This window comes from Propithecus coquereli, unplaced genomic scaffold (genome assembly GCF_000956105.1).
Source record: "Propithecus coquereli isolate 6110/MARCELLA unplaced genomic scaffold, Pcoq_1.0 Scaffold3, whole genome shotgun sequence".
NCBI lineage: Eukaryota > Metazoa > Chordata > Mammalia > Primates > Indriidae > Propithecus > Propithecus coquereli.
The window spans coordinates 4,149,912-4,177,549 of record NW_012148618.1 but is presented as its reverse complement, the minus strand read 5'-3'; the positions used below and the strand labels follow the sequence as shown (position 1 = coordinate 4,177,549).

The 27,638-nt window shown below is 45.5% G+C and overlaps 3 protein-coding genes across 3 annotated transcripts in view; 1 reads left to right on the top strand and 2 right to left on the bottom strand.

The window, feature by feature from the left end:
* Positions 1-10,347: 10,347 nt before the first annotated feature.
* On the bottom strand, positions 10,348-11,109 carry NOP10 (NOP10 ribonucleoprotein). The gene is made up of 2 exons (XM_012649370.1): positions 10,988-11,109; positions 10,348-10,734 (listed from the first exon to the last, which is right to left on the bottom strand). The coding sequence occupies exons 1-2, from the start codon at positions 11,039-11,041 to the stop codon at positions 10,594-10,596; spliced, it is 195 nt and encodes a 64-aa protein (XP_012504824.1). The 5' UTR covers positions 11,042-11,109; the 3' UTR covers positions 10,348-10,593.
* A 1,734-nt stretch (positions 11,110-12,843) lies between these two features.
* On the top strand, positions 12,844-23,613 carry NUTM1 (NUT midline carcinoma, family member 1). The gene is made up of 8 exons (XM_012649369.1): positions 12,844-12,859; positions 15,815-16,532; positions 18,545-18,673; positions 19,862-20,001; positions 20,471-20,757; positions 21,051-21,167; positions 21,517-23,124; positions 23,209-23,613. Exons 1-8 carry the CDS (start codon positions 12,844-12,846, stop codon positions 23,611-23,613), a joined length of 3,420 nt encoding a protein of 1,139 aa, XP_012504823.1.
* A 1,111-nt stretch (positions 23,614-24,724) lies between these two features.
* LPCAT4 (lysophosphatidylcholine acyltransferase 4) overlaps positions 24,725-27,638 on the bottom strand; it is an 8,167-nt gene continuing 5,253 nt past the window's right edge. The window contains exons 11-14 of the mRNA XM_012649368.1: positions 27,122-27,254; positions 25,792-25,890; positions 25,307-25,463; positions 24,725-25,060 (exon numbers count right to left, since the gene is read on the bottom strand). Of these exons, the coding sequence (XP_012504822.1) occupies positions 24,885-25,060; positions 25,307-25,463; positions 25,792-25,890; positions 27,122-27,254 (565 nt within the window). The 3' untranslated portion in view covers positions 24,725-24,884. The remainder of the gene's footprint in view (positions 25,061-25,306; positions 25,464-25,791; positions 25,891-27,121; positions 27,255-27,638) is intronic.

Below are 27,638 nucleotides of genomic sequence, written 5' to 3'. Positions count from 1 at the left end.
AAAAAAAAAAAAGACTAAAAGTAGGGTTAAGACCTAAACCAACTTGTCATTTCCTAATAATATGCCTTTTGTTTTTTATTTCTGCAATTTTCAACTACAAAAACTGCAATTTTGGCTGGATGAGGTGGCTCAAGCCTGTAATCCCAGTACTTTGGGAGGCCAAGGTGGGAGGATGGCTTCAGGCCAGGAGTTTGAGACCTGTCTGGGCAATATAGCAAGAGCCTATCTCTACAAAAAATAAAAAAATTAGCCAGGCATGGTGGCATGTACCTGTAGTCCTATCTACCTGGGAGGCTGAGGTGGAAGGATGGCATGAGCCCAGGAGTTCAAGGCTGCAGTGAGCTATAGCCCACTATAGCACTTTCAAGCCTGGGTGACATAGCGAGAACCTGTCTTTAAAAAACAACGAAGCAAGCAAAAACTCTGCAATTTTAAGAAGAAAAACCTACAGCCATTACATTTTTTTCAGTTAAGACATCCAAAGATAACTCAAAATTTCAGGTTTTGCATAGGCTTCAGACTGATTTATTTACATTATTGAATTGATCCTGAAATTTTGTTAACTGTAAGTTTCACCGATGATTTAACAATAACTTGAGAATTCTTCAAAAGTAAAATGCACCTGAATATCAGAAATGTTAAAATAGGCAAACATACACACCTTAGAACTGAGCAATACGGTAATAATATTTCCTATTAAGCATCTATTGCACTTTTGCAATTAAGGCAAAGTGCTGTGTGTGTGTGAATGTATTTGTTGTATATTCTGCAATTTTGTGTTCGTATCTTCAAATGTAACTGTTGAGATTCTACAAAATACACCAAAGCACTAATTGCAGGGTTTTAATAGAGAGTATCTTCTTGTTTTTCCATTCACTTGTAAAACTTACAAAACTTCATTAAAATAATATTGTTTTAACATTCACAAAATAAAATGCTTTCATAATTTCTACCACATAGCTATCAAAACTTTCATACCTACTGCTAAGAATCACACATCACCAAAAACTTAATATAATTTGCATCATTCTGAATCAACAAACCCACCAGCTGCAGCTGTGCAGATTATGCACAAAGGCATCAGGCCAAAAGGGCAAGGAGAGGGCAGTTGAAATCCAGCTTGCCCTTCTCCAGTGAAGTCATGAACTTAGAACCATAATGGCTCAGGGCACAAAGGGGTGCCTTTTTAGAATTTGCATAAAGTTCTTGGTAGTCCAGAAGTATATATTAGACACAAGGGGCAAAAGAAGAAATAGCCATGATCCAAAAGCTTACAGCATAATATTGTCCTCATAGGTCATTATAAGTTGCCTTAACTATCACCATTAGAAAAACATTTCCCTTATTCTAACAGCCTTAAGATGGGAAAGCACGACTTTCGTAAGGTTCCCAGGTTTCCAAGAGTGCCTTCCTTTTTTTGTTTTCTTACATTCCAGTAAAGGTAATATCAAAACTTATGACAATCTAGAATCAAGAAAATGCCACTCAGAGGAAAAGAACTGGGGTCACAGTGGAAAGACTTAGTGAGGACATAAGAAGAGACGATCAAAGACAAGAAGTTGAGGCAATCACTGTACTAATCGCTGATACTTACTTACTTATTTATTTGAGACAGGGTCTAGCTCCATGGCCTAAGCTGGAGTACAGTGGCGAGATCATAGTTCAGCACAGCCTAGAATCCCTGGGCTCAAGAGATCCTCCTGGCTCAGCCTCCCGAGTAGCAAGGACTATAGGCTGGGGCCATCATGCCTGGAGAATTTTTAAAAAAATTTTTTTTTGCAGAGATGGGGTCTCGCTATGTACCTGGACTGGTCTCAAACTCCTGGGTTCAAGCGATCCTCCCACCTCGCTTGGCCTCAGAAAGTGCTGGGATTACAGGTGTGAGCCACCATGCCTAGCCCAATATGTATGTTTACAGATAAGAGCTTTCTTTACATTGCCACAATGTCATAAATATATCTAAGCAAATTAACAATTCCTTAATATTTAATACCATGTACATGTTCAAATTTCTCCAAATTATCTCAAAAGTCTTTTACAGTTACTTTGTTCATATTAGGATCCAAACCAAGTTTACCCATTGCATTTGACTGATATGCCTCCTCAAAGTTGGTACAGGCCTCCTTGACTCAACTGGCTTTTACTTCTACTCCACTTCAGAAGCCCACTCCTAAGGCTACACACACACACACTAGACCACATTATATGGGAAATGTGCCATCTCTGAAACCATTCAACCATCTGACCAGTCTTTAATCCTACATCTTTCACCATATTTTACTTCATCAAGTCTTCCAGTACTTAGTTCATCATTTTCCTTTGGTATATTTTTGCATATTTCTATAGTTGCCCTTATCATACAGCATTACATTTATATGAAATTTTGTTTGCTTTCTCTATTAGAGCATAACTTTCTTTAGAACAGATAATGGATTCTCAGTCCTGAATCTTTAACACCCAGCACAGGGCCTGACCTTTAATAAGTGCTCATAATAATGTCTGGTGAAGGAATGGATAAAGCTTTCTGGTCATTTTCACCACTATACCATGAGCTCTCAAAGGCAGAAACTATAGGTTACCTATATATTTCCTACAATTCATACTAGAGTGCCTCATACATATCAGAGTCTAAGGGAGTATTTTTTTAATTATAAAAGGTTGACGTGTATTAGGGTCCACATAAGACATAAAAATATGTTCCTTGCTCTTTTTGGAATCATTATTTTAAAAATAATTTGAATTAACTAAATTGTTATTAAGCAAATACAGAAAATATTCATCATGGCAGAGGCAAAATGATGTAAGAAAGAGCACTGTATAGAAATCAGGAGGCCTGAGCTTCCATCTTGGCTTTGCCACTAACTATGTGATCTATAAATAACCATCTCTATAAGCCTTAGTTTCCTCATTTATTAAAACAAGGTTTTAATAAATTAAAACCTGACCAGAATTAGATTCTAGAGATCATCAGCTCTAATATGCTATGCTTCTTTAAAAAAAAACTCACAAAGCTATTATAAAAGTGATACATTCTAAATATAAAAAATTGTACATGCCCTTCTGAATTTTCAATAAAAGAAAATTCCCACTCTCCATGCTATTTTCATAGCTCACTTTCCAGAGGTATCCACTCTACACAGTTGCTTGTGTATTTTTAAGGCATTCTTCATGCATAACCTAATACAGTGCTAAGTTGATTTTAACCAACTGGATAGTCCTATAAATTCAAGCAGAGCCTTGACAAAATGAAAGAAAAACTCCTTTGATAGCAGAAACATAATTATCTATTCAGAAAGCCAACAGTAGAAAAAATTAAAACACAGATAGAAACAAGTATTTAAAACTTCATGTGTCACCCCTTGTTTGTGTGATATAATATGAGTAAAAGGCAAATGACAAGAAAATAAACTTCAGGTGGGAAGTTTCTCTCCAGCAGGAAATGCTGGAGGAACTATGGGGAAAGGAGAATCATACTAAAATCACATAATCATATAAAATCACAACTAAAGAAAGATGTAGAAAGGGCAAAAAAAAATTAAGAGTTGTAAATATTAAAATACCAAACATAATTTTGAAATATACTCTGAACTTAAGGATAGAGTCAATTGTAGAAGAGGAAGTAGTTGTTTTCCTATACTAAAGCCAGCCTAAAGAGAAATGTATATTAACATTAGGTCCTTGACTTTCTTGACAACAGTATCTTTTGAAAATCTGCATCTAACTCTAACAAGGGCATCCACATACTATGAAGCCAAAGGTAAAATGTTTTTAACCAATTCCCTCTGATGGTGGGGAAAATATATCACGTGATGACAGTTATTATAAGAATTTTCAAAAATATAGAAAATAAGAGAAAAAGTAGGTCACTAGGAAAGCAGGAAGCTAGTTCCATAAGAATAGGGGAAAGTGCTCCTTAATGGCTGTGCTATTAATTTCCCTTTCATCTGGGTACCAGAGAGTATTTAAACATTAAGTAAGGAATATGTTATAAGAAAGCCAAGCTTTAACTTCTGTACTCACATCAACAACATAGATTTTACCTAGACATGTCCCCAGTTTTACCCCTATAGTGTAAAACTATACCACTCTAGATTGTAAAGAATGCTTAAAGGTAAAATAAGAACAGCAGCCTGGACAAGGATACTGTTCTGCAAGTCTAATACATTACTGAAATAAGTCCACTTTTTAAAAGAGTAAAAATACAATTCTATAACATGTAAGTCACAAGTCTAACAACACTTAACTATAACTTAACCTAATGACAATTACAACAAAAAAATTAACAGGTATAGTCTTTTCCTGATATTTTTACAAACTAAATACAGTATAATGGATAAAAACTAAAACTACAATTTAGAATTTGGAGGAAGAGGAAATTGTAAGTTATTCTTGATTTCATACTATAATTTTAACATGGTTTACGTAACAGTGTAAAATTTGTCAGGAAATTGAAAACACTTAAGTGAGGGAACCAATCTGTAATATCTACATAAAAGAAGAAATGATTAGTCAAGGATGGGTGAATTCAAAGACTATAAACTTTACTAAATCTACCTTGTTTCTAGACATTAAAAACACAAACTGCATTAAGGAACTAAAATCATTCTGGTTTCCTGAACCCTTTAGGTTAGGAGGAACAATATTTCCGGACACCGGAAAATGATAAGCAAGTCTCGCTTTCACAAGTCAGTGACTGAGGCTATGGTTTTCAAACTTAGGTAGAATATCATTTTAACAGTCTTTAAGATTCTTAAGGGACATTTTTATTACTAAAAGATTAGTTAGAACATAGCATAAACTAAATATATAAAGCAATACAGAAATTTTCAAATTTTTTTTATTTCAGAGTCCAAAAAATGTTATGACCTCCCCATTTTCTCTCTACTCCCTCTTCCAAGCCAGCTGACACAAACTGGTTTAAGACGCTAAAGATCTGCAGTGAATATGGGCCAGGAGTGGCTTGTGTGCTACATGCTGACTACAAAGACTCAATACTCAAGACATTGCACCTAAAGCTCAGAGTGAACAAACGATGTGGGAATTAGGCCCTAAAAGCCTCTGTAGAACTCCTCCATTTGACAGAATGGCACATTAGACCTGCCCATCATCATCCTGAGTGAGCTTTGCTACTTGAGCTCACTGTCTCTATAAAAATATAAATTTCAAAGAATTCTGCAATACACATCTTAAGTCTTTGGTGGAAAGCTACTAAGATACAGTGACTACTCCTTGTAACTGGCCTTAAAAGACGACTGAAATAGCCAAAGCCAGTTAGAGAACACATAACTAATCCACCAAATTTTAAAATTTAGGATTCTCTGTGCTGAAAAACGATTATATCCTTTGATATTCACCCTTAACCAAAAGACTCATTTCGATTCTAAAAAGGCTCACTATTAAATTGGAATTCAATGATCAACACTCATGTGTACATATGGTAGTAAAATTCAATGGAAATCAAGCAGGTGGGAGAAGGGAGGAGGGGATGGATAAATTCACACCTAACAGGTACAATGCACACTATCTGAGTGATGGACACACTTGTAACTTTGTTTTTGTTTTTTTTTTTTTTTTAATTTCAGGGTATTATGAGGGTACAAACATTATGGTTACACTTATAACTTTGACTCAAACTGTACAAAAGTAATTCACGTAACCAAAACGTTTGCACCACCGTAATATTCTGAAATTAAAAAAAAAAAGCAGCAATTCTAGGAAGGCAAAAATGAGGAAGTCAACATACACTTTCCCACATACCAAATGACTACTGCAATGACCAGCTATGCTAACCATTATTCCAAAGGGTTCCTAAGCAGAGGTGCCTTGGTTCCTAATGATTATTGTAAAATGGGAAAACTATCTCCCAGTAGATGGTCATCCTGGATAAGTAAGCCAGTAATGAAAGTTTCCTGTTGTCTGTCTACTTACCCTCGGTAACATCCTGGGGGTTAGAAGTCCGGTCACTGGGTGGATCCAGGGCAACAGTTGCCAGTGAAGTGGTGGCCCCAGACATTTCACTCATGGGCTCACTACGGCTTGTTTCAGGCACACTTTCCCGAGAGCTAAATCTTACTCGAGAACTGGATCGAGAGCTGAGGTCCGGGCTGGTGTCTGACAAACCTGGAATGTCATCGATCTTTGTTGGTGTCACCATGAATCGAACTGAAGCCATCTTGGTGGTGGTTTCTGGAGGATGCATTTTTCTTTTTAAGGACAAAGAAAAAAATAGGAAACCTCGCAAAATCTTCCTCCTACGCTAGCTACTTTTGATTGTAAAAATAAAAGATAACTTAAAAAAAAAACACCTCAATTACCTTGATTCACACCACACAAAAAGCCCCAAATAAGAATTCTTCTACTCAGAATTCAAGCCGGCTATCCTAAAAAGTGCACCAGCAATAGCTGACAAATATTTTTAAAGGGGTAGGGGGAACAAAACAAAACGATGCCAATCATGTGTAACTTCTTTCCTTCAGAACGGAGAGCTACCTAGCTATCTCCCCCGGTCCAGGGTTAAGGGCTCAGTGCCATGGTATCAGAACAGCTGGTAAAGCCTCCCTCCCTCAACCTCCAGGTTCCTGCTGAGGTAGTCAGTCTTTTATCTGGTGAGCGTCCCACGGTTCTAGTCGAGCAAAGTGCGTGCAGCCCACCCTTATCAGGTGAATATAGCGTGGATCAGATTGCGAAAAGGTGTAAACCCGGCCACCTGTTGTGTATCAGGTGAATACCTCACAGGTCTGGCTGGGAGGAGGTGTGTGTAGAGCCACCCGATGTTTTTGAGGTCGATAATCCACTTGGGTCTGGTGGGAAAGGTGTGCATGCATAACGGGAAAAATAACCCACACTACTAGACCGAGAGGAATGAGGAGAGAAGGGTGAGCAGAGAAGGATGCAGAGGCAGAGCGGATTCCTGCCTCCGAGAGGTCTGCGGGGGTGGCCTTCCGCTCTTCTCCTGGCAGAAAGGTCCCTGGGATCTGGGAGAAGGAGGCTAGCAGATCAAGACACCTCAAATTGCAGGTCAGGGTCGTGGCAGGTCGTTGCTAGTCCACTGAGCCCCTGGTCGGCTCGCTAGGTTTCTCCTGCGTGTGACAGGACGGGCCACCCCTTTGCCGGGAGACGCTTTCTCCCCTACCCCGGCCCTGGCGCAGATCAGCCCCTCGCCGTTCTTCCTTCGGATCTCCGCAGAAGAGGAGACGGCCACGCAGGCTGGCCCTGGCTGGGCAGGAGGAGCAGCGGGGATGAGGGGAGGAGGTGGTCGCAGGTGCGGGATCCCGGCGCCAGCTGATGCGGTGCGCGCGCAGCTGTTGTTTACTAGCCGGTAACTGTTTCCGAGCCGCCGCGCGCGCTGGAGGGCTCGGGCTGCTGGGGCGGGCGCCCCCTGCCCGGCCAGACGCCAGAGCAGCCGTTACGTGACCTCGCCGCCCCCAGCCCCGGGCCCGGCGGGCTGTGCCCGCACCGCCGCAGCCCCTCCTTTCCCTCCCCGCTCGTTCCTCATTCGAGGTTAACCTTCGGAAGAGAAGCCTGAGGGAGCAGTGGGAGGGCGGCACCGTCCGGCGGGCGCCCCAAAGCCCCGCCCAACCTCTGCGGCCCGCGGTGACAGAGCGCAGTGCGCCTGCGCTCGCCGGGAGCCTCAGCGGGCGACGGGCGGAGCCGAATTGAGGGGCCAGGGGCACGACGGGAACTGTAGTCCGGCGCCGGGCCTGACCCACGTGAAGCGGTGAAAAATCCTTCTCCCTGTTGGCCCGGCTGTGTTGCAAGCTCACTCTGGAGGCCTCTTAGGAAGTGGGCCATGCCCTGTACCCTCATAACCATAACAACTATGTCTCTAATAAGGGTCTCTGAAAACATCATTCATAATTTCTTTAAAAATCACAGACGTCCCAACACCACATACCTAGATATGACCCGCACTGTAATTTTTATGTAGAGGTCTATTCTAAAGTATCGTATCCGCAAATTATACATACTTTCTGGTACGTTTCTTTTTCTCCTGTTCCTGTCCTTTTAAAAGATGCTATATCCACTTTCTAGTCAGAATGAAAGTTCCATTAGAGAAAACAGCTTTAATTTTATACCTGGAGAAGACAGTGAAATATTTTCTGGACTCTATTCCCAGTGTTTCCCTACTACATTTACTGTCCCTAGAATATTTGTGTTTATTTAATGCATAAACAGGTGTTTACAATATGGGCCCCAGAAACTAGCCCCTGGCTTTGCCTGGGTATTTGCTCCTCACAAGTGCAAATGTTTAAGCAGCATCCTTAGCAATCAGAACTGCATTTAAGACCTTAGCCAGGAAATCCTCTTTTATCAAATGACAAAGTCCAGACACAAATAATAAGATCCTGGTAACAAAATGAGAAATTCCCATTTAAAATATTAACCTTTTCAGAGTCTAGGACAAAAAAAAAAAAAGTTAACTTCCTCAGGCTTCTTTATGAAGCCTGTGATTCTTGATTGAGGTCCACAGCTTTCTTACTTTAGGAAGCAAGAAATCCTTCGCCCTGAGGGATCAATTTTTTCCTCAGATCAGCCTGCTGTTCATTCGAACCTCACAGACTTTCTTTTATAAAGAAATGCTGGATTCGTATGATACCCAATTTTTGTTTCCTACCATGGTATATTTGCATTTGCTTATATATACTACATAATTCCAATACACTATACCTCTTAAGTCTTGTGTCTCCAAGCACTAGTCAAGCTCTATAAACATTATGTCACAGACCTTAATACCCAGGAGAACTCTTAAGGAAAATTCCTTGGTATACTTATGCCAGTTTGCCTTTTCTCCTCTACATTCATTAAGAGTATTTTCAATCTATGCAGCTGGTAGCATGGAACAATGCTAATCCTTTTCTTTTCTTTTTTGTAAGATAAAGACAGAATTATAGTCAAGGTTAAAAAAAAAATACTGGCAGCAGAATTCATTTACTTTGATGCTTAAGAAACACTTCTCCAATCATTATCCCTTTATTTGGGTAAGACAATTCTTTAATATCCTTCAGATCCAATGCTAACAACCCTGTAAGTGAACCAAGCTAAGAAATAAAATTGCTAGATAGGAAGCATACCTCATTTCACCAATCCTGTAAGTTTAAATAATTTATTTGAAAAACCATCTGTCTTCTGTTAACTATGACCCAAGTTGAGGGATTTTTTTTTTCTCAGCAGTCAACCACTATAATGAACTTTTCTACTGGAATGGTCAAACAGCAGGATACAAGAAAAACATACTACTTTCCAAGAACAGTCTTCATAAATCACATTTGTACTGATTTAAGTTACATCTGCTTCTAGAGTCTAGAATTTTGATACAATAAAAAATAAAGATTGCAGAATTAGAATATAGTCTCTATAAAGCAATTTTAAAATCAGCAGCCCTGGGCAAACATATTCAAATCCAAAGTCAGAAGCCATGAAAGAGGAAATTAGGAAATAATGAGTTGATTAACTCGACAAGGAAAGGATGAAGTTAGCACTTCTTGAATGCTTGTACACAATTTTTACTTCACCATCCCTCTAATACAAAGTAATTGTATTAAAAATCATTTATGGCTGTGCCATGGTAGAAGCTCAAGTTCTAAGAAATTTCTAGTTTGAAAAAATTAAGGCCCCCACAGTAGCTTGGAAAAACAACAGAAACTCCTGCTTGATTCTCTTATATTTCATCTTCTAAATTAAGATCTGTGTATCTGTGTAGAGTTCCTCATGGCTAGCTGCCAAAGAGAATATAAACTCAGGAGTATGTAAGAAGGCAATTCCTTGATGGAGAGAACTAAAAGTCTAGGAATATTTCTAGAGGGGCAATAAATATGTATAAAGGCATTCCTATTCAGAAAGGTTGGACAAACACTGTAGATATATTAAGATCCACCACTAAACTTATCAGTTTTAGAGTTGGAAAAGAACTTAGAAATTAGGAGAAAAAAGGGACTAAACAGGATAAGTAACTTTCTCAAAGTTATACAAAGAGGAAAGAAAACTGGTCTCCTGACTTCCAATTCATTGCCTTCCCTCTACAACATGGCTGCTAGCCACTACTTTTTCAGACAATTCTTTCATTATGAATCAAATGTTAATTCAAGGGGCAAGATACTACTTAAGTAACAATAGGAGTATGTTTCAGTGACCACTGATAGTTGTAAAAGTCTTTCTTAACCTTCCTCCCCCCTTCCCCAACACCCTCCTATCACTAACAGCACATCACTACTCCAGCTACACCAAGGACTTAAGTTTTTCTTTCAAGTGGTCTTGTTCCAATTCCCTGGGGTACTCCCCCCCCCATCTCCTTGCTTTTTAAAAAAAATTACCAGTACTTTCCTTCAACAACACACAAAATAAGAGCTCTTTCAAATCATTTTATCTTTAATAACCTGGCAGTAATTTAAAATGTGAAAAAAAAAAAGGAGTCAAACTTGTTCCCTTTCTGGGGGATGCTACCATGACTGCCTCACACAAGCATGATCAAAGGCCATGATGAGACTGGATTCCAAAGAGCACGGCTGGTAAAATGACTTCATGGCTCACAGATTGAAGAGTTTGGTTACGGAGTCTCCGAGGGGCAGCAGAAGAAACATGAAATTTAAGGGACCCTCAGAGGACAGGGCGCGGTTGCTGGGTCATGAGCACCTTGAAGCGTTTCTTGATGGTGATTCGGTGTCGCGAGTATTTGTCGTCTGGGGAGAACCGAGCCGGGTGGGCTGAGCAAGTCTGTTGTCCCATAGGGTCAAATTTCTGCTCGAGAAAGAGAGACCATCATCTCAGTACAGGAGTGGTGAGATGAAGAGGCGGCAGCGCGAAAAAGGGCAAACATAAAGACAGGAGACACAATGGTCAGATCGAGTCATGCACTCCCGGTTCTACCCTACCACGGTTTTGGACTTTCTGGTTCCCCGCACCCAGATAGGTAACCCGGTGGATGGTCTCAACCACTCCTCCCATCTATATTTGTCGCCATGCCCCTTTACAACCTGTTTCCTCTCCTCACCTTCAGCGTATAGACCCGCTCTCCCTGCTCATTGAGGTAATACTGGAGAAACATGACCACACTTTTTCGGCCAGAGGTTCCAACTCTGCAGCTCCGTCTGCCTGACCGCCTCACGTGTTTATCAATTTCCTTTGCCTGTAATCAGAAGTCTGTCTCAAGGCATGCCGGGAAATGTAGTCCATTTTTGCCTTACTTTCAGCTAGCCAGAAGGGGGAGCACCAGAGCAGCAGTTGGCTTGGGGCGCCCAGTTGCAACCTTGCACGCATTCTAGAACACGTGGAGCGTGCCCACTGTGTGCTAGGCATTGTGCCCACTGTGCTAGAGGGGGGTAGAGATGGGTGTGGGTTGAACACTGATGTATGGAATCCTGTGTTTATCTCAAGGTGCACACCCATTTCAGGGGCAGTGGGTTTGTAGTGCCTAAAGAAGCGAGGGCTCCAGGATTCAGAACCCTTTTACCCTAGGGAAGAAAGAAGATGGTTTTCTTCCCTCCCCTCTTTTACATCCAGTTCCCCTGCTCCGTTTCAAAGTATTGGCGGTAAAGAGTGCATGATGGGTATTCAATATTCTGTAAAGCGTACAGTGCGTAAAGTTATTTTATGAAACTGGCGAAGTATGCTTAGTGATGGAACCACGATTCAAACTCAGGTCTCTACGGCAAATTCGGCGCTTTTTCGTATAGTGGTGAGTAGCTAATAATAACATAATACGGCGCACCTTCTAGGAGTATTTCGAATTTTTAGAAGACCATAGAAATTCTCCGTATAGGACTCTAGTTTAAAGAAATGAAAATTGGAACCAACATATCATTACAAAGATAATCATTACACCACGATTTATAATGACAAAAACTTTGGAACATATATTAATTTTGTAACCAGAAAAACCTGGAAGTTTTTTTTTAAGAATATGGTTTGTATCTGCTTGTAGTTGCATAAAATATCTCTGCAAGGATTCACAAGGAACAGATGATATTGGTTTTTTCTGGGAAAGAGAACTTGGTTATTACAGGGGAAAGAGGTGGGAGGTAGACTCGTTGCTATATAGTCTATTTGCAGTTTGACTTTTGAACCAAGCAAATGCATTATTTATTTTAAAAATTAAAAAAAAACAAATAATTTAACAAAAAGAAGGATTTTCTGGTCTTAAAATTTTAAGCTACATAGCAGTTTTTTGATTTAGTGGGGCTTTTCAGCAAAGGGTCAGGCTGTGGCATCTGTGGACTGCAGAGCTTATGGTAGTGGACTGTTTGGGGACTGCAGGACAGCTTTCCAAGGAAGTGATACGCATACAGACGGATCATCTGACAATTCTAATTTCAAACTTTGGTTCCCCTGATCCTTAAGTATACAAACAGTGTGCTCTGAATTTGGCTCAGAAAATATAGCCATCATTGAATTAAGTTGGGGGTCTATCACCAACTTGCTATTAGCGGGAAGTCAGTTATAGAACTGGGTGGAAGGGCATAGAATGAGATATGTTGGTGAAGAATCAAAATATAGAGAACCAAAGGGTAAAACTGTAATGTTGGGATCTGAGAAAGAATTTACAAATTGTCCTAAAGAGGCATCGATTGTGTTGCCAAGCTCTAGTTTAGAGGGAATTCCTGGTTATTGCCTACTTACTAAAACCCTTTGTGGAGTATCTCCCCACCCCCACCCAACATTCCCTCTCCCCTCCCCCAGAGCAGAATGCCTTAAGTCCTAGATTCTAGTTCTGTTTTGATCTAATCTTTACCCTCCCTTCCTTGGATCCCAGTGTATCTCCTGGAGCCAGGTTACTCTTTGGGTCCTGGACTTGACTGCCTCATTCTAAAGGCTTCCAGCCAGCCACAGTTAGTGCCTAAACCTGAGAGGATGGCTTCAGATGGAGGTAAGTCTGCAGGTGGTAGAGAGAGTCCCTGCCACTTGCTTACATCCTTGGGGATTTAAATTTGACACTTCACTTGGGGACAAGCTCTTTGGGCTGACCTAAAGGGTTGGGAGATGCTAGACCCCACCAAAGGCATCACATTTGGGAAGGCTGGGGAAGGTGATCATAAAACCATTCAGACTGGGGGTTGGGAAAGGAAGAGGGCCTCCTTGGAGATGAATCAAGGCACCTCCAAGGAAACATGCTGAGTATAAAGAATGGATGTCAGGTAACAACTTGATTCTCTGGAACAGGGGCCACTTCAACATGTGTGTGTGCTGGGAGGGGGGATTGGACGTCCTAGGAGTGACACAGAGAGGGATCAAGGACAAGGCCCAAGTTCTGCTGTCTTCTTTAAGCAACTGGAGCCTGCTCTAATATTTTGCCCTGAGAATGGAGCTGGGGCCACTGTCAATCTTATGAGGAGAAGGAGAGGGTAGAGGGTGGGGGGTGAGGGTAGGGCAGGGGGCTGGGGTAGCCTTATCGAGAAAGCTGTTCAGTAGGGTTATCTGTTGTAGAGAAATAAAGGTCTTCCTGAAAACTGGGCTGGAAGTTACTCTAACGGCCTCTGCTAGGAGTCTCAGGGGTCCTTCCAGCCCCAGAGGTGACTTCCCTTTTAGTCCAGGAAGCAGTTTTTCTTGATTCACCAGGGCCAGGGGAGGTGGGTCATTCCAGCTGGGTTGAGAGCTGGGGCTTCCCAGAGATGCTCTTAGTTTTTCTTCTTTTTTATGGAACTCAGGCTTCAGACCCCTTTCATTGTGTTCAGTACTCCGTGGCATACTCCTGGCCCTCTGCTCTATGGTTGAGATGAATTTGAATCTGAGTTTGCTCATATTCCATGGTTAGAAAGCAGAAGCTGAGTGTTGTTAGTTTGACAGTGGAATATTTTTTGTAAGGGGGAGGAGAGTAGCATGAAATTAGGCAAATTATATTCTATTATTATTATTATTAAAAGTCCTAGGAGACACAGGTCCTGATTTTTTTTTTTTTTTTTTTTTTTTTGAGACAGGGTCTTGCTGTGTTGCCTGGGCTGGAGTGTGGTGGCGTCAGCTTAGCTCACAGCAACCTCAAACTCCTGGGCTCAAGCGATCCTCCTGCCTCAGCCTCCCGAGTAGCTGGGACTACAGGCATGCACCACCATGCCCGGCTAATTTTTTCTATATATTTATAATTGTCCGATTAATTTCTTTCTAGTTTTAGTAGAGACGGGGTCTTGCTCTTGCTCAGGCTGGTTTCGAACTCCTGAGCTCAAACAATCTGCCCACCTCGGCCTCCCAGAGAGCTAGGATTACAGGTGTGAGCCACCGCACCCAGCCCTGATTTTTTTTTTTTTTTTTTTTTTTTGAGACAGGGTCTTGCTCTGTAGCCTAGGCTGGCAGGTGGTGGTACCACCATAACTTACTGCAGACTTGAACTCCTGGGCTCAAGCAGTCCTCCCCCATCGAACTCCTGAGTAGGTGGGACCACAGGCATACATCACCACTCCTGGCTTTTTAAAACATTTTTTGTAGAGATGGAGTCTTGCTATGTTGCTCAGGCTGGTGTCAAACTCCTGGCCTCAAATAGTCCTCTTGCCTCGGCCTCCCAAAGTGCTGGGATTATAGATGTCAGCTGCCTCGCCCGGCCATGGGCCATGGTCCTGATCAATTAAGTACATGTTTGTGTACTTATCTTTGGTCTCCTTGAGTAGAGTCTGCATAGCTCCTTCTCAGCAGGAACTGTGTTCCAGACTTCATTGTCCTTTCCTTAGCATCCAGCTCAATGCCTTGTTCCTAGTGGGCCCTAAATTTTTGGGGTAAGGAACTCCAAGCAGAAGGAGCACAAATAGTCTGCATCACCAAATTTTAACATGTCTAGCAGTTACTTAAAACTCTGGAAACCTCCCTCTCCATGAAATCCTCCCCTCACCCATGTCCTGGTCCTTATCTAATCCTCTCTAGTTAGTCCTGGCTGTTATATAACAAAATTTCTGGAAACCAAACATCCAATTCACATGCCCTCTCCTGGGAGCAGCACTTCTGTGAGTGGTGGCAGGGGCCACAGAGCAACTGGGAGCAAGCAGAGTTCTAGTGGTTTGAGTCTCTTGTTTGGAATAGGCGAGGGTAGGAGATGTACATGTATGCTGGTTGCTGTGTTATGGCATATGAAATTCATGGGTCCTAGAGTCATTGCTCCTGCCTGTAGATTGTGTCTTTGTTCTGCTGCTGTTTTAGATTAGGAAAGATAGAGGAGACACAGAAGGAATGGGCCGGGAATCTTTATAAAACTGCCTCCTTCCCAAGGGCCCTGTGTGGGTACCTGGAGAGGGGCCAGAACTTATTCTGGACTGGTTCTCTTACTGCATTGAGCCTGCTGTGGACTGTTTTCCAAGCAGAGCAAGTGTCAATCCTATTTCATGTCTTAGTGAACAGCCGATTGGGCTAGCAGGAGAGGTCTGCCAGGAATTTTCTTACAGAAGCTCTTAGAGGAAGTGATGCCTTGGGCTTGTCTCTTCTTGGCAGACAGGGGTCTGTGTGTCTTCTCGAAAAAGGAGCAATGGCCTGGTGCGGTGGCTCATGTCTGTAGTCCTAGCACTTTGGGAGGCTGAGGCAGGAGGATCGCTTGAGGCCAGGAGTTCAAGACAGCCTGGGCAACATAGCAAGGCCCCATCTCTACAAAAAATAAAAATAAAAATAAAAATAAAATAAAAAAAGAAAAGAAAAAGAAAAGGGAGCAACTTCTCTAGTATAGTAATTCTCAACTGGGAGTAAGGGACATCAAAATTATTTGGGGACATTTGCCAGCTGCAGAGGTTCTCTGTCCATATTCCCTCTTTCCCCTGTTGAGAATCTTTGCTCTGAGGTCTACAGGGGAATTCAGACTAACTCTGGTCTCCTTTTCTCCTACTCCATTCTTTTTTTTCCTTTGTCTCAACAGCATCTTCACTGCCGGGACCGGATATGACCATGAAACCTGGTGCCACCCTGTCTACTTTCACTGCAGTTCCCTTTCCCCTACCTATACCTGGCCCACCAGACCAACCACCCTGGGAGCCACCTCCACAGCCCCCCATGCCTTCAGCATTTTCTCCAGGCAACCCTCTGGTGCTCTCCGCTTTCCCCAGCCCACTGTTGGTGACAGGGGATGGGGGCCCTTGCCCCAGTGGGGCTGGAGCTGGCAAGGTCATTGTCAAAGTCAACACAGAAGGGGGGCCAGCTGAGCCCTCTCAAACTCAGAACTTTATCCTTACTGAGACCACCCTCAATTGGATTGCCTCGGGCACTCCCTGCGGGGGCCCTGGGGGCCTTGAGGGTCCTCCACCTCAATTCATGGTAGGCCCCAATGTGAAGACCATTCTGCCCACTACGGCTGCTGGCATGAGCCAGGAGGGCCCCCCAGGCCTTCCTCCTCAGGCTCCACCACCAGTTGCCCAACTGACCCCCATTGTGCCACCGGAACAGTCTTGGCCAGGGCCACCTGGGACCACCGGGGAAGGCAGTGCTGCGGCCACCCAATCCAAGCCCTCACTGGGTGACCTCTCCTATACTTCCAAGGGTGTTTATGAAAACTTCCGTCGCTGGCAGCGTTACAAAGCCTTGGCCCGGAGGCATTTTTCCCAAAGTCCTGATGCAGAAGCTCTTTCCTGTTTTCTTATGTAAGTGGGGAGACCTGAGATTAATTCTTCTAGGCCTTTTAAATAAGGAGGACTTTGGGATGGACGTGGGAGTTTAGGCTATTTAGGAATACTTGAGGGCAGGTCATGAGGGCGATGGGATGCTATGAGAACGAAAAACATAATAATAATCATAATCAATCAGGCTCTTTACCCACTTCCCAGCTTATAACAACCTTTCAGGTGTCATCTCTTAAGTGATCCTTACAACCTTGTGAACCGAGACAAGGCTTTTTATGGTAATTGTCATTTACAGATGAGAAGACAGAAGCTCAGAGAGGCTTCCTGTCATAAAGCAAGGACCAGTGACTGAAGTTAGGTCTGACTCCAAGTGCTAGGGTCGTCCTGCTCTGCCTTCCCACATGGAGTTGAGCCATCCACACCAGCCAGGAGGAGGAGTGCTGGGCCCTGACCCATTGCTGTCGGGGGGAGGATGGTGCTGGCCAGGACCAGTGTGTGACTTAGTGTGTGCCCCCACCCTCCGCTGCCCCCGCCCCCCATTTTATTCAGAAGTCAAGTTGAAATAGGGTAATGGTAGAGCTTATGTAGTGGTCTAGGAAGGGCCTAGGCTCCACCACTCACGAGATTTGTGATCCTGGGCAGGACATTTAACATCCCTGTAAGGGGATAATGGTACCTACCTTAGAGTGTTGCTGAGAAGATTAAATGAGCTGATAGACATGAAGTGCTTGGCAAAGTGCCTGGCATACAGAATGCTTCATTAAATGGTAGCTATTTTATTATTGTAATTATAAAAAGGCAGTCTAAAGGAGGAAAAGGACTCATAGAAGCCCAAAATGTCCTTGCTTAAGAGTGAGTGTGTGTTTAGCCAAGGAGTCCTGGGTCATAGGTTGTTCGTTTTGTTTATAAAGCAGTCGTTAGTCGTCTGGGGAATATTCTCTCCTTCCCACCCAGACCCGCTGTCTCTCTCAACTGCGCTGTACCTCAACATTTCCTGTAAGCCACTACATAGCACGTATCACATTTTACTGGACTTTAAAAAATTTTACATGGTGCTCCTCTGGTGGCAGAACTCCTAGAGGAACCTCCCCCTCTACCCTTACCCTGGAGCAAATGAATCAAGAGGAACCCCTAAAGTCCTAGATGGATAGATAGCATCTGCTGCTTCCCTGCTTTCTTGAGACAGCTCTGAGTTCTCTCTTGGAGACTGGCAGGATGGATTTCCAAGTCTTGAGCCAGTGTGGGCTCCCAAGGGTTGCATGAGATCCACTTGCTTTGGGTCCTGGCCTGCTCCTGCTTCACACTCAGGACTCTGGGCGGGCTCTCCCGCAAAGTGCCGTCCAGACCTCTGCAACTAGGAGGCTGGTAAAATGCTTGGTCCTGGGATCCTGGGGCGCTGCAATTCATGTTTATAACAAGCTTCCCCAGGTGATTCTAATGCACGGTAATGTTTTAGGCCTAAAAGGCAAAAACGAAACCCTTACTTTAGGCCGGGCTCTTTATTTCTTCTGGATCGGAAAGGGCGCAAGGGCCTTCCAGAAGTGGGGGTCTAGTATTGGTGTTGGACTATGGGGGTATCCTGGAAACAAAGACACTGAAAAACCAATAAATAAAAACACCACGCAACATTTAATTAGAGATTCATTTGAGTTGGCGAATGCCTTTTTTTTAAGTATAAGAGCCTCTGGGCAGGGTTAAACCTACTTTATAGTGAATACCATTCATTTGATAACACAAGTGCTTCCTTCCTCACGTTTAGTTGAGGACAGCGCTGTGAGAATTAGGTTGATTTCAAAAGGTGGAGAGAATTATCTGTTTCATTTTGTGTGAGATTTGCAAATTTCAGTGTTAAGAGAATATGGTAAATGAACAGATGGGAGGTTGAGAATCTGGAAGTCTAATCAGAAGGGGACATGACAGGGACATAGGGGCACATTAGATTTGGCGAGGGGCAGGGGATGTGTAGTGAGGTGGGTGTCAGGACAGGTGGGGGGCACACTTTCAGAACGTGACTGACACAATGGTGGTTTTAGCCCCGTGCTTCGTTCCCTGGCCCGACTGAAACCCACCATGACCCTGGAGGAGGGACTGCCAAGGGCCGTGCAGGAGTGGGAACGCACCAGCAACTTCAACCGGATGATCTTTTATGAGATGGCAGAAAAGTGAGTCCAACGAACCCTCATTCTCCTGAGGCGGGGGTGGGGCCGTGTGGCTCATAGTTGTAAGGGCAGTGACACAGGTGAGTGGGTGATTCCTAAAAGGGATGTTAGGAGGAGGGTGTAGACTAGGATGGGGTCTCCTGGATCCCTGCTGCTTCTTCCACTACCTTGACTCTTGGGTTTTCTATCCTATTTCCTCTTGGAAGCTCCTCCCTCCCCAGATCTTGAATCTACATAGGAGCCTTGATATTGTAAGTCTAGGAGGGGACCTGCACCCAACAGGTGTAGAAATTCCAAGCTGAAGGGACATAGCAATGAGGAGGTAAGCTCTACTAGTCAGGTTCTTTTCTCACTGACCAGGTAGCAAGTGGCTACTGATGCAGAACTTCAGGGCCACCCCTCCTTTGGAAACAGTGGCAAAGAAAATCCGTTCCCCTTTCATACTAGGGAGGGGCTGGTTCTGAAAGAGCCAGGGGAAGCCAAGGTCCTAGATGCCCAGGGTGGTCTCCTGGCTCTTAAACAGTTTCTCCATGATAGTATTCTTTGTTAAAAACAAAACTCTGACGAAAAAGAACCCTCTCCCCCAAGTTTCGCTTCTACTTTCTCCCTGCAAATCCTCTGGACCCATGCCTCCTAGATTTACCTTTCCAAGGCCCAGGCCTGGCCTCGGGACTGCTGGGTGTCTCAGCACTGCCTGCTGGTGGGAACTGCTCTGAATTGCAGCCCTGGGCCCTGCTTCAGGAATCCAGCCACTTTATGTTTGTAGGCAGGGACAGAGGAGGCCTCCAGGGGCCCACTGGTGAGGTCCCACCGAGCTGCTGCTCAGGCCTGATTGAATTCAACAAACCTGTGTTAAGTGCTGCTGTATACAATCCCTGAGGCTGGATGAGATAGGTATGGAAAAGAGGTGAAAGCCAGGGCTGTCTGAAGTTTACAAGCTCTAGATCATTCATTTTCTTAACAGTCTTCCCAAGTGATGACCATAGTTGAAGGGACTATGTGGTGAGCTCTCAAGGTTCCCCCAAAACTGTTAATAGGCTACCTGTGAGCAGCTCCGTCCTGGGTGACATGACTTGGGCAGATTTTGCCCAAATGAGGGCACTCCCTTTCTTAGCCATGCTTGGCTGCAGCCTGGGTTCCTGATGGGCCTGGCCTGCTCAGCACTGCCTGTGCCTTCCTCACCCTCTGCAGGTTCATGGAGTTTGAGGCTGAGGAGGAGATGCAGATTCAGAAAGTACAGCTGATGAATGGGCCTGAGGGTCTGTCTCCTGCAGCCCCTTTGAAGCTTGATCCTCCAGGGCCCCTGGCCCCCGAGGTTTGCCAGCAGCCAGGTAAGGCGATCCACTTCCAGTAGGAGCTGTGGGCCAAAGGCTCAAAGGAAGATGCACAGATTAGGCAAGGCATTGCCCTTGGTTCTGCCACCTTCCTTCCAGAGTGGCATGTGGTGTTCCAAACAGACCACCCCGTAGGAGCCTGGGTTCTCAGGTCCCCTTTGCCCTGAAGTAGGTATTGATCTTGGACAAGTAAACTACCTACTCTCACCAAGACTGTAAATGAGGCCTAAGAAATGGGGGCCAGATCAGGGGGTTTCTTGGAATTTCAGGGGTTCCAGGATTCCTCATACAGTGATTTTCTCTTAGACCCTCCCCTAAATCTCCAAATGGCTGGTACTCTTCCAGGTTGGTTTGATCCAGCCTGCAACTATTTCAGTGTACCCAGATTGCTGCCTTTACAGAGTTGTGAGGTAGAAGCCATAGCGTTGGTGCCACTTCCCAAGCTCCATTCCATCTCTTCCCTTAGTGTACATTCCAAAGAAGGCAGCCTCCAAGGCACGGGCCCCCCGCCGGCGTCAGCGCAAACCCCAGAGGCCTCCAGTTCCTGAGGCACCCAAGGAGATCCCACCAGAAGTTGTGAAGGAGTATGCCGACATCATGGAAGGGCTGGTGGGGAGTCACTCGGCCACTGGGGAATCAGATGAAAATCAGGAAGAGGTAGAGCAGCAGCAGGAGGAGGAAGAGATGTATCCAGATCCAGGTCTCCTAAGCTACATCGATGAGCTGTGTTCTCAGGAGGTCTTTGTCTCCAAGGTGGGCTGGGCCTTCATGTCTGGTTTCTTAGCAGATCCTGGGGGTGGGCTCCCCAGGGAACCAACAATTTTGGGTTTTGTTCAAGGCAGTAGGAACTGGGTTCTACTCTGTAACTGAGAAAAGTGTGTGCAGGCACATATACATATGAATGTGTATAGTTGGTGGTGTTCATGGTTTATAACTCGGGGGTGAGAGTGAGGAGTTAGGGGGCTCATGGCTTCTTCTCTGCAGCCCCTTGTTTCACAGGTTACCTCCTGTCAAGGACTCGTATCACTCTTCCTTCTGTTCCCCAGGTGGAGGCCATCATTCACCCTCAATTTTTGGCAGATCTGCTGTCCCCAGAACAGCAGAAGGATCCCTTGGCCTTAACTGAGGAGCTGGAACAAGAAGAAGGACTTACTCTTGCCCAGGTAAATCTGGAATGTAGGGAATATCAAAACAAGAAGCTCACGTGATTTTATCTAAACCTACACTGTCATGGATGATGTGGCCGTAGAGATGAACAGCTTTAGGATCAGGCTTCAGTTGCAGAACAAGTAGGAAAGGGACTATGGAAACACAGGAAATGAGAGTGTAAAGGCTCAAAGCATGGGAATAAGGCACAAGAAGGCGGAAAGAGCTACAGTATGTCTTTGATACTGTCATTTAAACCTCTTGCTTGCCTTCCCTGCCCTGCCCAAATACCATTCTCGTACTACCCACTCAGCCACCTCTTCTCACAGCCATGTATAGAACTGGTATTTGTCCATTCTCTTCCAGCTGGTCCGGAAGCGACTCCTGGCCTTAGAAGAGGAGGAGGATGTGGAGGCGCCTCCAAGTTGCAGTGGAGCTCAATCGGACTCAAGTCCTTCTGCTTCTGATGAGGATGAAGATGGGAGTGGGCAGCTTCGGCCTTCACCTGGGCCTCGGGGAACTGGGGGTACTGTTCGCCTTAGAAAGGCTGCTTCTCTAGGAAAGCGGGCAAGAGAAGTGCATGGTGGGCGGGAGCGAGCCCTGGATGGCCCGAGGGGGATGCGCAGGGATGGGAACACTCTGCCACCCACGAGGAGCTGGGACCTGCAGCTAGAACTTGCAGCTCCACAGGGAACTCTGGGACCCTTGGGTATTGAGACAGGAGGGTCTGGGAAGTTTATAAACCAGGTATCTCCCTATCAGGATGGCCACCTGGGGGGTGCTGGGTCCCCTGGGCACTGCCTGGAGGCTGACAGAACTTCAGATGCTCTGCCCCTTTGCTGGCAGAAAGGCCTCCAGTCTGAGAGAGCTCCCAGTTTAGACGTTGGTCTTGCAGAGCCAGCTCCTCTGCAAGGACAAGGGTTAGAAAAGCAGGTCCTGGGGCTGCAGGCAGGACAACAGATGGGGGGTCTTGGAGTGCTTCCTCAAGGGAAGGAGCCTTTAGCGGTGCCCCAGGAAGGCTGTTCAGGAGCAATGTGGGGAGATAACAGAAGTCTTCCCATGGCTCCAAGTTATGATCAGAACCTTTCCCCTAGAGCAGCTGGGGACAGGGATGGGCCCTCTTTCCGCCCAGGACTTTGGCTGAGCAATGAGATGGATGTTGTAGGCTTAGAACTGCCCATACAAATCGAAGAGGTCATAGAGAGCTTCCAAGATGGGGAATGTGTAACTGAGCCCCAGGGAGGCTGCCAGGCACTGGGTTCCAGAAGTAAGATTTCTCTGGGTCCTGGAGAAACCACAGTCCCTGGGAATGTGGGGAGCAGTGTGAGTCCCTGTGGAAGCACAGATGCCACAGCTGCCCTAGAAAAGAGAAACTACTACAGCTTGCCTGGACCTGTGCAGGGGAATAGCCCGGCCTTGAGGCCCAAAAAAAATAGAGAACAGAGCCCTCAGACCTTACGGGATCCCAGTGATCTGTGGGCTGAAGGTTGCTCCCCATTGCTGGAAAGCAGAATTGATGCCTCCACACTGGGGTCTTCCAAAGAAACCCTCCTGCCCATATGCCAAGGCAGTCTCCTTATCTTGGGGGCCCAGCATGCCTCCTCCTTCCCTGAGGCCAGCCACGAGGCAGGAAGCAGAGGCACCTCCTTTGCTCCTCTGTTGGCAACCACAGAAGACAGCAACACACTAGATGTTAGAGATGATTGTGGCCTCCAAGTAGGGGTCAGTGAGGATACTTGCCCACCAAATTTTAATTCTTATGACCTGAAAGGAGAGGGCAGGGAAGATACTGATCTTTCCAAGCCTAAAGACCATGCTCCTTTACAAGAGAGTCAAGAGTCTTATGCACTCGGAACCCCCAAATCAACATCTCACCAGGACCTTGGAAGCACTTCCCCTACATGGGGAACTAGGGATGCCTTAGTTCTGAGAGAAAACCCTTCTGTTAGTGAAACATGCAGCTCAGCAGATGGGGCCAAAGAAAAGGAGAAGGAGAAGAAAAAGGAGAAGGATAAGAAGAAGGATAAGGGGAAGGAGAAGGGGAAGGAGAAGGGGAAGAGGGAGAAGGGGAAGAAGAAGGAGAGGGAGAAAGAAGAGGAGGAGGATGAGGAACTCTCTAACTTTGCCTACCTCTTGGCATCTAAACTTAGCCTGTCATCAAAGGGGCTTCCTCTTAGTCCCTGCCATGCCTCAGGAGGTCAGGGCATCCAGAAAGCATCCCACCTCCTCTGTGCTGAGGCAAGAGGCCTCAGCCAACCTCCGTATCCTGTTGCCAAGTCTAGGCAGCGAGCTCTAGTTGGAGGTCCAGCCCCCGCCGAAAAGAGACCCCACTCAGGAGCTCAACTTGGGGTCCCTGGGGAGAAACCCCTGGCTGTGGGAGTGGTTCGACCCTCACAGCCCCGTAAAAGACGGCGTGACAGTTTTGTCACAGGCAGAAGGAAGAAGCGACGTCGTAGCCAGTAGAGAGCAGCAGGATCACCTTGCCAGTCCCCAAAGGTGGGTGCCCCAGAGCAGATTTCACCCCTGGTGCTCACCAATGGAGATTCAGCCTCAGCCCAATATTGTTTTGTTTTCTGCAAAGGTGATGAGTGTGGAGAAAGGAGGTCAGACTGGCTAGGATGTGGGTGGTTCCCTTAGTGGGAAGTACCTTGGGAAGGAGTTGTATGGAAAAAAAAATAAAGATTTTTGTTGGACAATGCTCTCAATGTGCCCTTCTTTTGTACTGGCGTCTTTGCCACAGGATGAGGTAAGAGACTGTAAAGAAGGGAGGAAGAGGTTTGCGAATCCAGATACGTTACCTTGCCTCTAGCCTTATCTTGGGTCCCTGCAGCCTCTTGTTGGCAACAGACTGGCTCTCAGGCAGTAAGTCCCAAATGGGAGACTGAGAAGTCTCCAATGATCACTTTATTCATCCCTCTTCACAAGCCTGGACTTGGTGTTAGGAGGGCTTGTCTGGACATCCTGTAATTATCTGCCTCCCTTTATGTGTATAGATGGAAAGAGGCTCTTTTACCTGTCAGAGCTGAGATTGGGATCAATTTTCTAAATCTAATTAATTTTCCATAATTGCATCTAGACACAGCACTTCTAGGGGGCCTTGTTTTCTTCCTTGAAAAGAGGCTAGACAGAAAGGACTTCAGGGTCCTCAGCTCATCCCATGGCAGAAAAGCGCCCCCTATGTGGTTGTTCTGATGGTTCCTTCTTGACAATACTCTGCTTCCACTACAGGTGACAGAATGAAGTCTCCATAGAATTATTAAATATGGAATGGTAGTAAGCTATTTTTTAATCTTGAATGAGGACAGAACAAGAGGGAATGGGCTTAAAGGAGGTTTGTGAAGAAGTCTGCGGCAAGTGCATATACAGATGATGGGGGGGCAGGGAAGGCGTGAAATCTTTGTGTGATTTCTGTGCAGGAAAGAGCCCTGTCCATCGGGGTGAGGATTCTTCCGGCTATGGCCAAGAGGACTGACCCAGCCCTTCAGGGCTGCCCCTGAAGGACACTTCGGGATCTCCCAATGGGCATCCTGCAACCATTGACCCCTTTGCTTACCAACTAATAATACCATCAATATGACGGAGCTTCATTTTTTTAATAGATATAGATATAGATTTATATTTATATATAAAATAGTTTCTTACAAAAAACACAACCAAACGAAAAATTAAAAGCAACTTAAAAAAAACAGAACGATAACAAAAGTCAAACAGGAGCAGAGATGGGGCTGAGGCGCTCAGTCGCCCTTCTGCTTGGGCACTTGCCCAGTCCCATTGGCCAGAGCAGTGGGGCTGCCTCGGGACGAGGCATTTGGTGTCTGGGAGGTGCCTCGAGGGGTGTGTGGGGGGCGCAGGTAGGTGCTGAAGAGCTTCCCATAGAGTGGGTCATGGAGGGAGAAGTTCTGGAACTCACCTGGACAAAGAAGAGTAAGACAGGGAAAAGTGAAAAGACCTGAGAATGAGGGGAAGAGGATGCCCCTGCTCTTTTCTCAGAACTGATCCATCCTGTCCCTCTAATCTCTTTTAACTTCTCAAGTCCAGGTTTACATCCTCTCTTCCTGTCCAGCCTGTTCCTCCCAGCCTAGTGCTTTCTTCTCCAAGTCCCAAGTGCTGGTGGTGCCCTGAGTGCCCACGCGGGGCTGAGAAGACAGTGACTCACAGAGGGAGAGGCCTTGGCTGGGTCCTGCCTGGCACAGGTCAGCATGCAAAGTTGTGGCAGCAGGGCGGGGTGAACCCAGCAGCAGGTGCAGGATGGTGCTGAAGCCGTCTTTGTACAGTAGGCGGCCGGGTCCCTCTGTGTGCTCTTTAGCAAAGAGCTTGGGAGAGAAAGGGATGAAAGTCAAGTTCTCTTCTCATGCCATGGGGCCTCACACTGCCCTGCAGGTTGGCCTGACAGGCTCCTCCTCTTCCAAAAGTGTGGTGCACAGGCCTTCCCTGACCCTCAGAGCCCTTTCTGCAGAAGAACTGTAGACTTTACAGCTTCTGCCCTCTTCCTGTTCCCAGCTAGGCCTCCAGAGACACTGGGGCTCTGCACTTTTAGGCAGTTGGCAAGGGGCTAGAAGGGGTGTGTGCAAACGGCACACCACATAAACTTCCTGGTGTGGGATGAACACAGTCACCAGATTGCCCCCACTTCCCAGGTACCTCAAAGGCCAGGCGAGTCAGCTCCTCCAGGCTCCTGCCCCCATCCAGAGCTGCTAGTGCAAGGGCTACATCTCGGAAGTCCACCAAACCCTTGGCATCCTGCAGAGTGAAAAAGAAACCAGGGCAATGTGGGGACCCTGCATCCTCTCTCCTGCTCTATGGATTTGGGCTCTTCCCTCTTCTCAGCAGGCATGAGGACAATACCTGAGACTGCTTCTCTCAGAACTGTGAGCCCCAAACTCTCTAGGAGCCCTGGAATTCCTTTCTGGTCATAGGCTTTCTCAAACTATACCAAGTCACCTGGCAACAAAGCCTTCCCATAAAGGGATCCCCTAGGAATATCTGGGAATCCCTCAGGAATGCTGAAGTTACTATCAAGTTTCTGATGTGCCACTGGAGGGCATTCCTGGCTCCCAAGCTGGACAAACTGGTTCTCTCCTCTGACTCAGCCTAGGTGGCAGAACTAGTCCAACAGATTGAAAGGGGGATGCTGGCATAATTTCTTACAAAAAAACCCAAGGAGGATGCCGGCTGTGCCTGTCTATGGGAGACCACAGCATCTGAGTTTTTGTTTCTACTCTGCCACAGGGTCTTTTCAGGGACAGTCTGCCTCAATCTAAGGAACCTATGCACATGGTCTGTCCCTTCAGAGGATGTTGAGAGCCACAGTCTGGAACTTGGATCAAAAAAATGCCCCTTGGGACCACTGCTGGTTGTTTATAAACACAAAAATCTTATGTTATAAACACAAGAGGATTATTATAATTTGACGGGGAAACTTGGGTTAAATCCCAAGAAATACACGGTTTGCTAAGATTCTTGAAAAAGTTCAGGAATTCTCTATAGAAGCTACAGAATATTTAAAATAATCTGCCCAAGTATTATAAATACTACTGGGTCTCAAACTCTGAACTGTCTAACCTGTCTAGTGTTGTTTCTTCTATATGTCATTTTCCGATCTAACCTTCAGGACTCTTTTTCAGAGACCCTCCCCCAGTGCCCCACAAGGTCTTATGATTCCCCATCTCTGCCAATCTCTGAAGTGGCTTCAGAAATGTATAGACCTTACTGATCAATTATTTCTCACTTGTTCTTTCTCACAATGATTAAAACTTTGCCCTTCAAGGCATTGGAAACTTGACAAAAAAAATGAATCTTCCAGTGGATCTCAGATGGCCGTCTAACAATAGCTGTTAGAACACCCAGTGCAGACTCCAAACTGGGCATCCAATGTGACTGATGTGGCTGCTAGGATACGGTCCTTAAATCCTGAGCATGTCAGCCTGGAGGGCAAGCCTGGGTTCTGCCCTCTGTGTTCCAGCTCCTTTACCTGCTGGAAGTAGCTAAAGGCACCAGCCGCCGTCTGAGGATCGGAGAGCTGTAGCTGCCTGGCAAACTCTTCCTGGCTGATCATTCGACTCTGGCCTGGCTCTGCCCCAGCATCCACACAGCCAGGGGACAGCCTACAATGGAATTGTTGAAGGCAGAGAGCTGTCTCAGTTTCTTCTGGACACACCACCCAGCAGGACCTTGGCCCCAGTACCAAGAATTTTCCCAGCCCAGGTTCAGTTGCTGTTTTTCTAAGATGTACTGACTCATAGTCCCTTGAGAGCCCTTCTTACTTTTTTCACCTGAGTTATTACATATCCTTCCATTTCTTTTTTCCCTTTCTTTTAGGACTCCATTATTTTTTTTTTTAAGTTCCTCTGTCTTTCCATTTTTTTTTTTCTTTTTTTTTTTGAGACAGAGTCTCACTCTGTTGCCCGGGCTAAAGTGCCATGGCGTCATCCTAGCTCACAGCAACCTCAAACTCCTGGGCTCAAGCGATCCTCCTGCCTCAGCCTCCC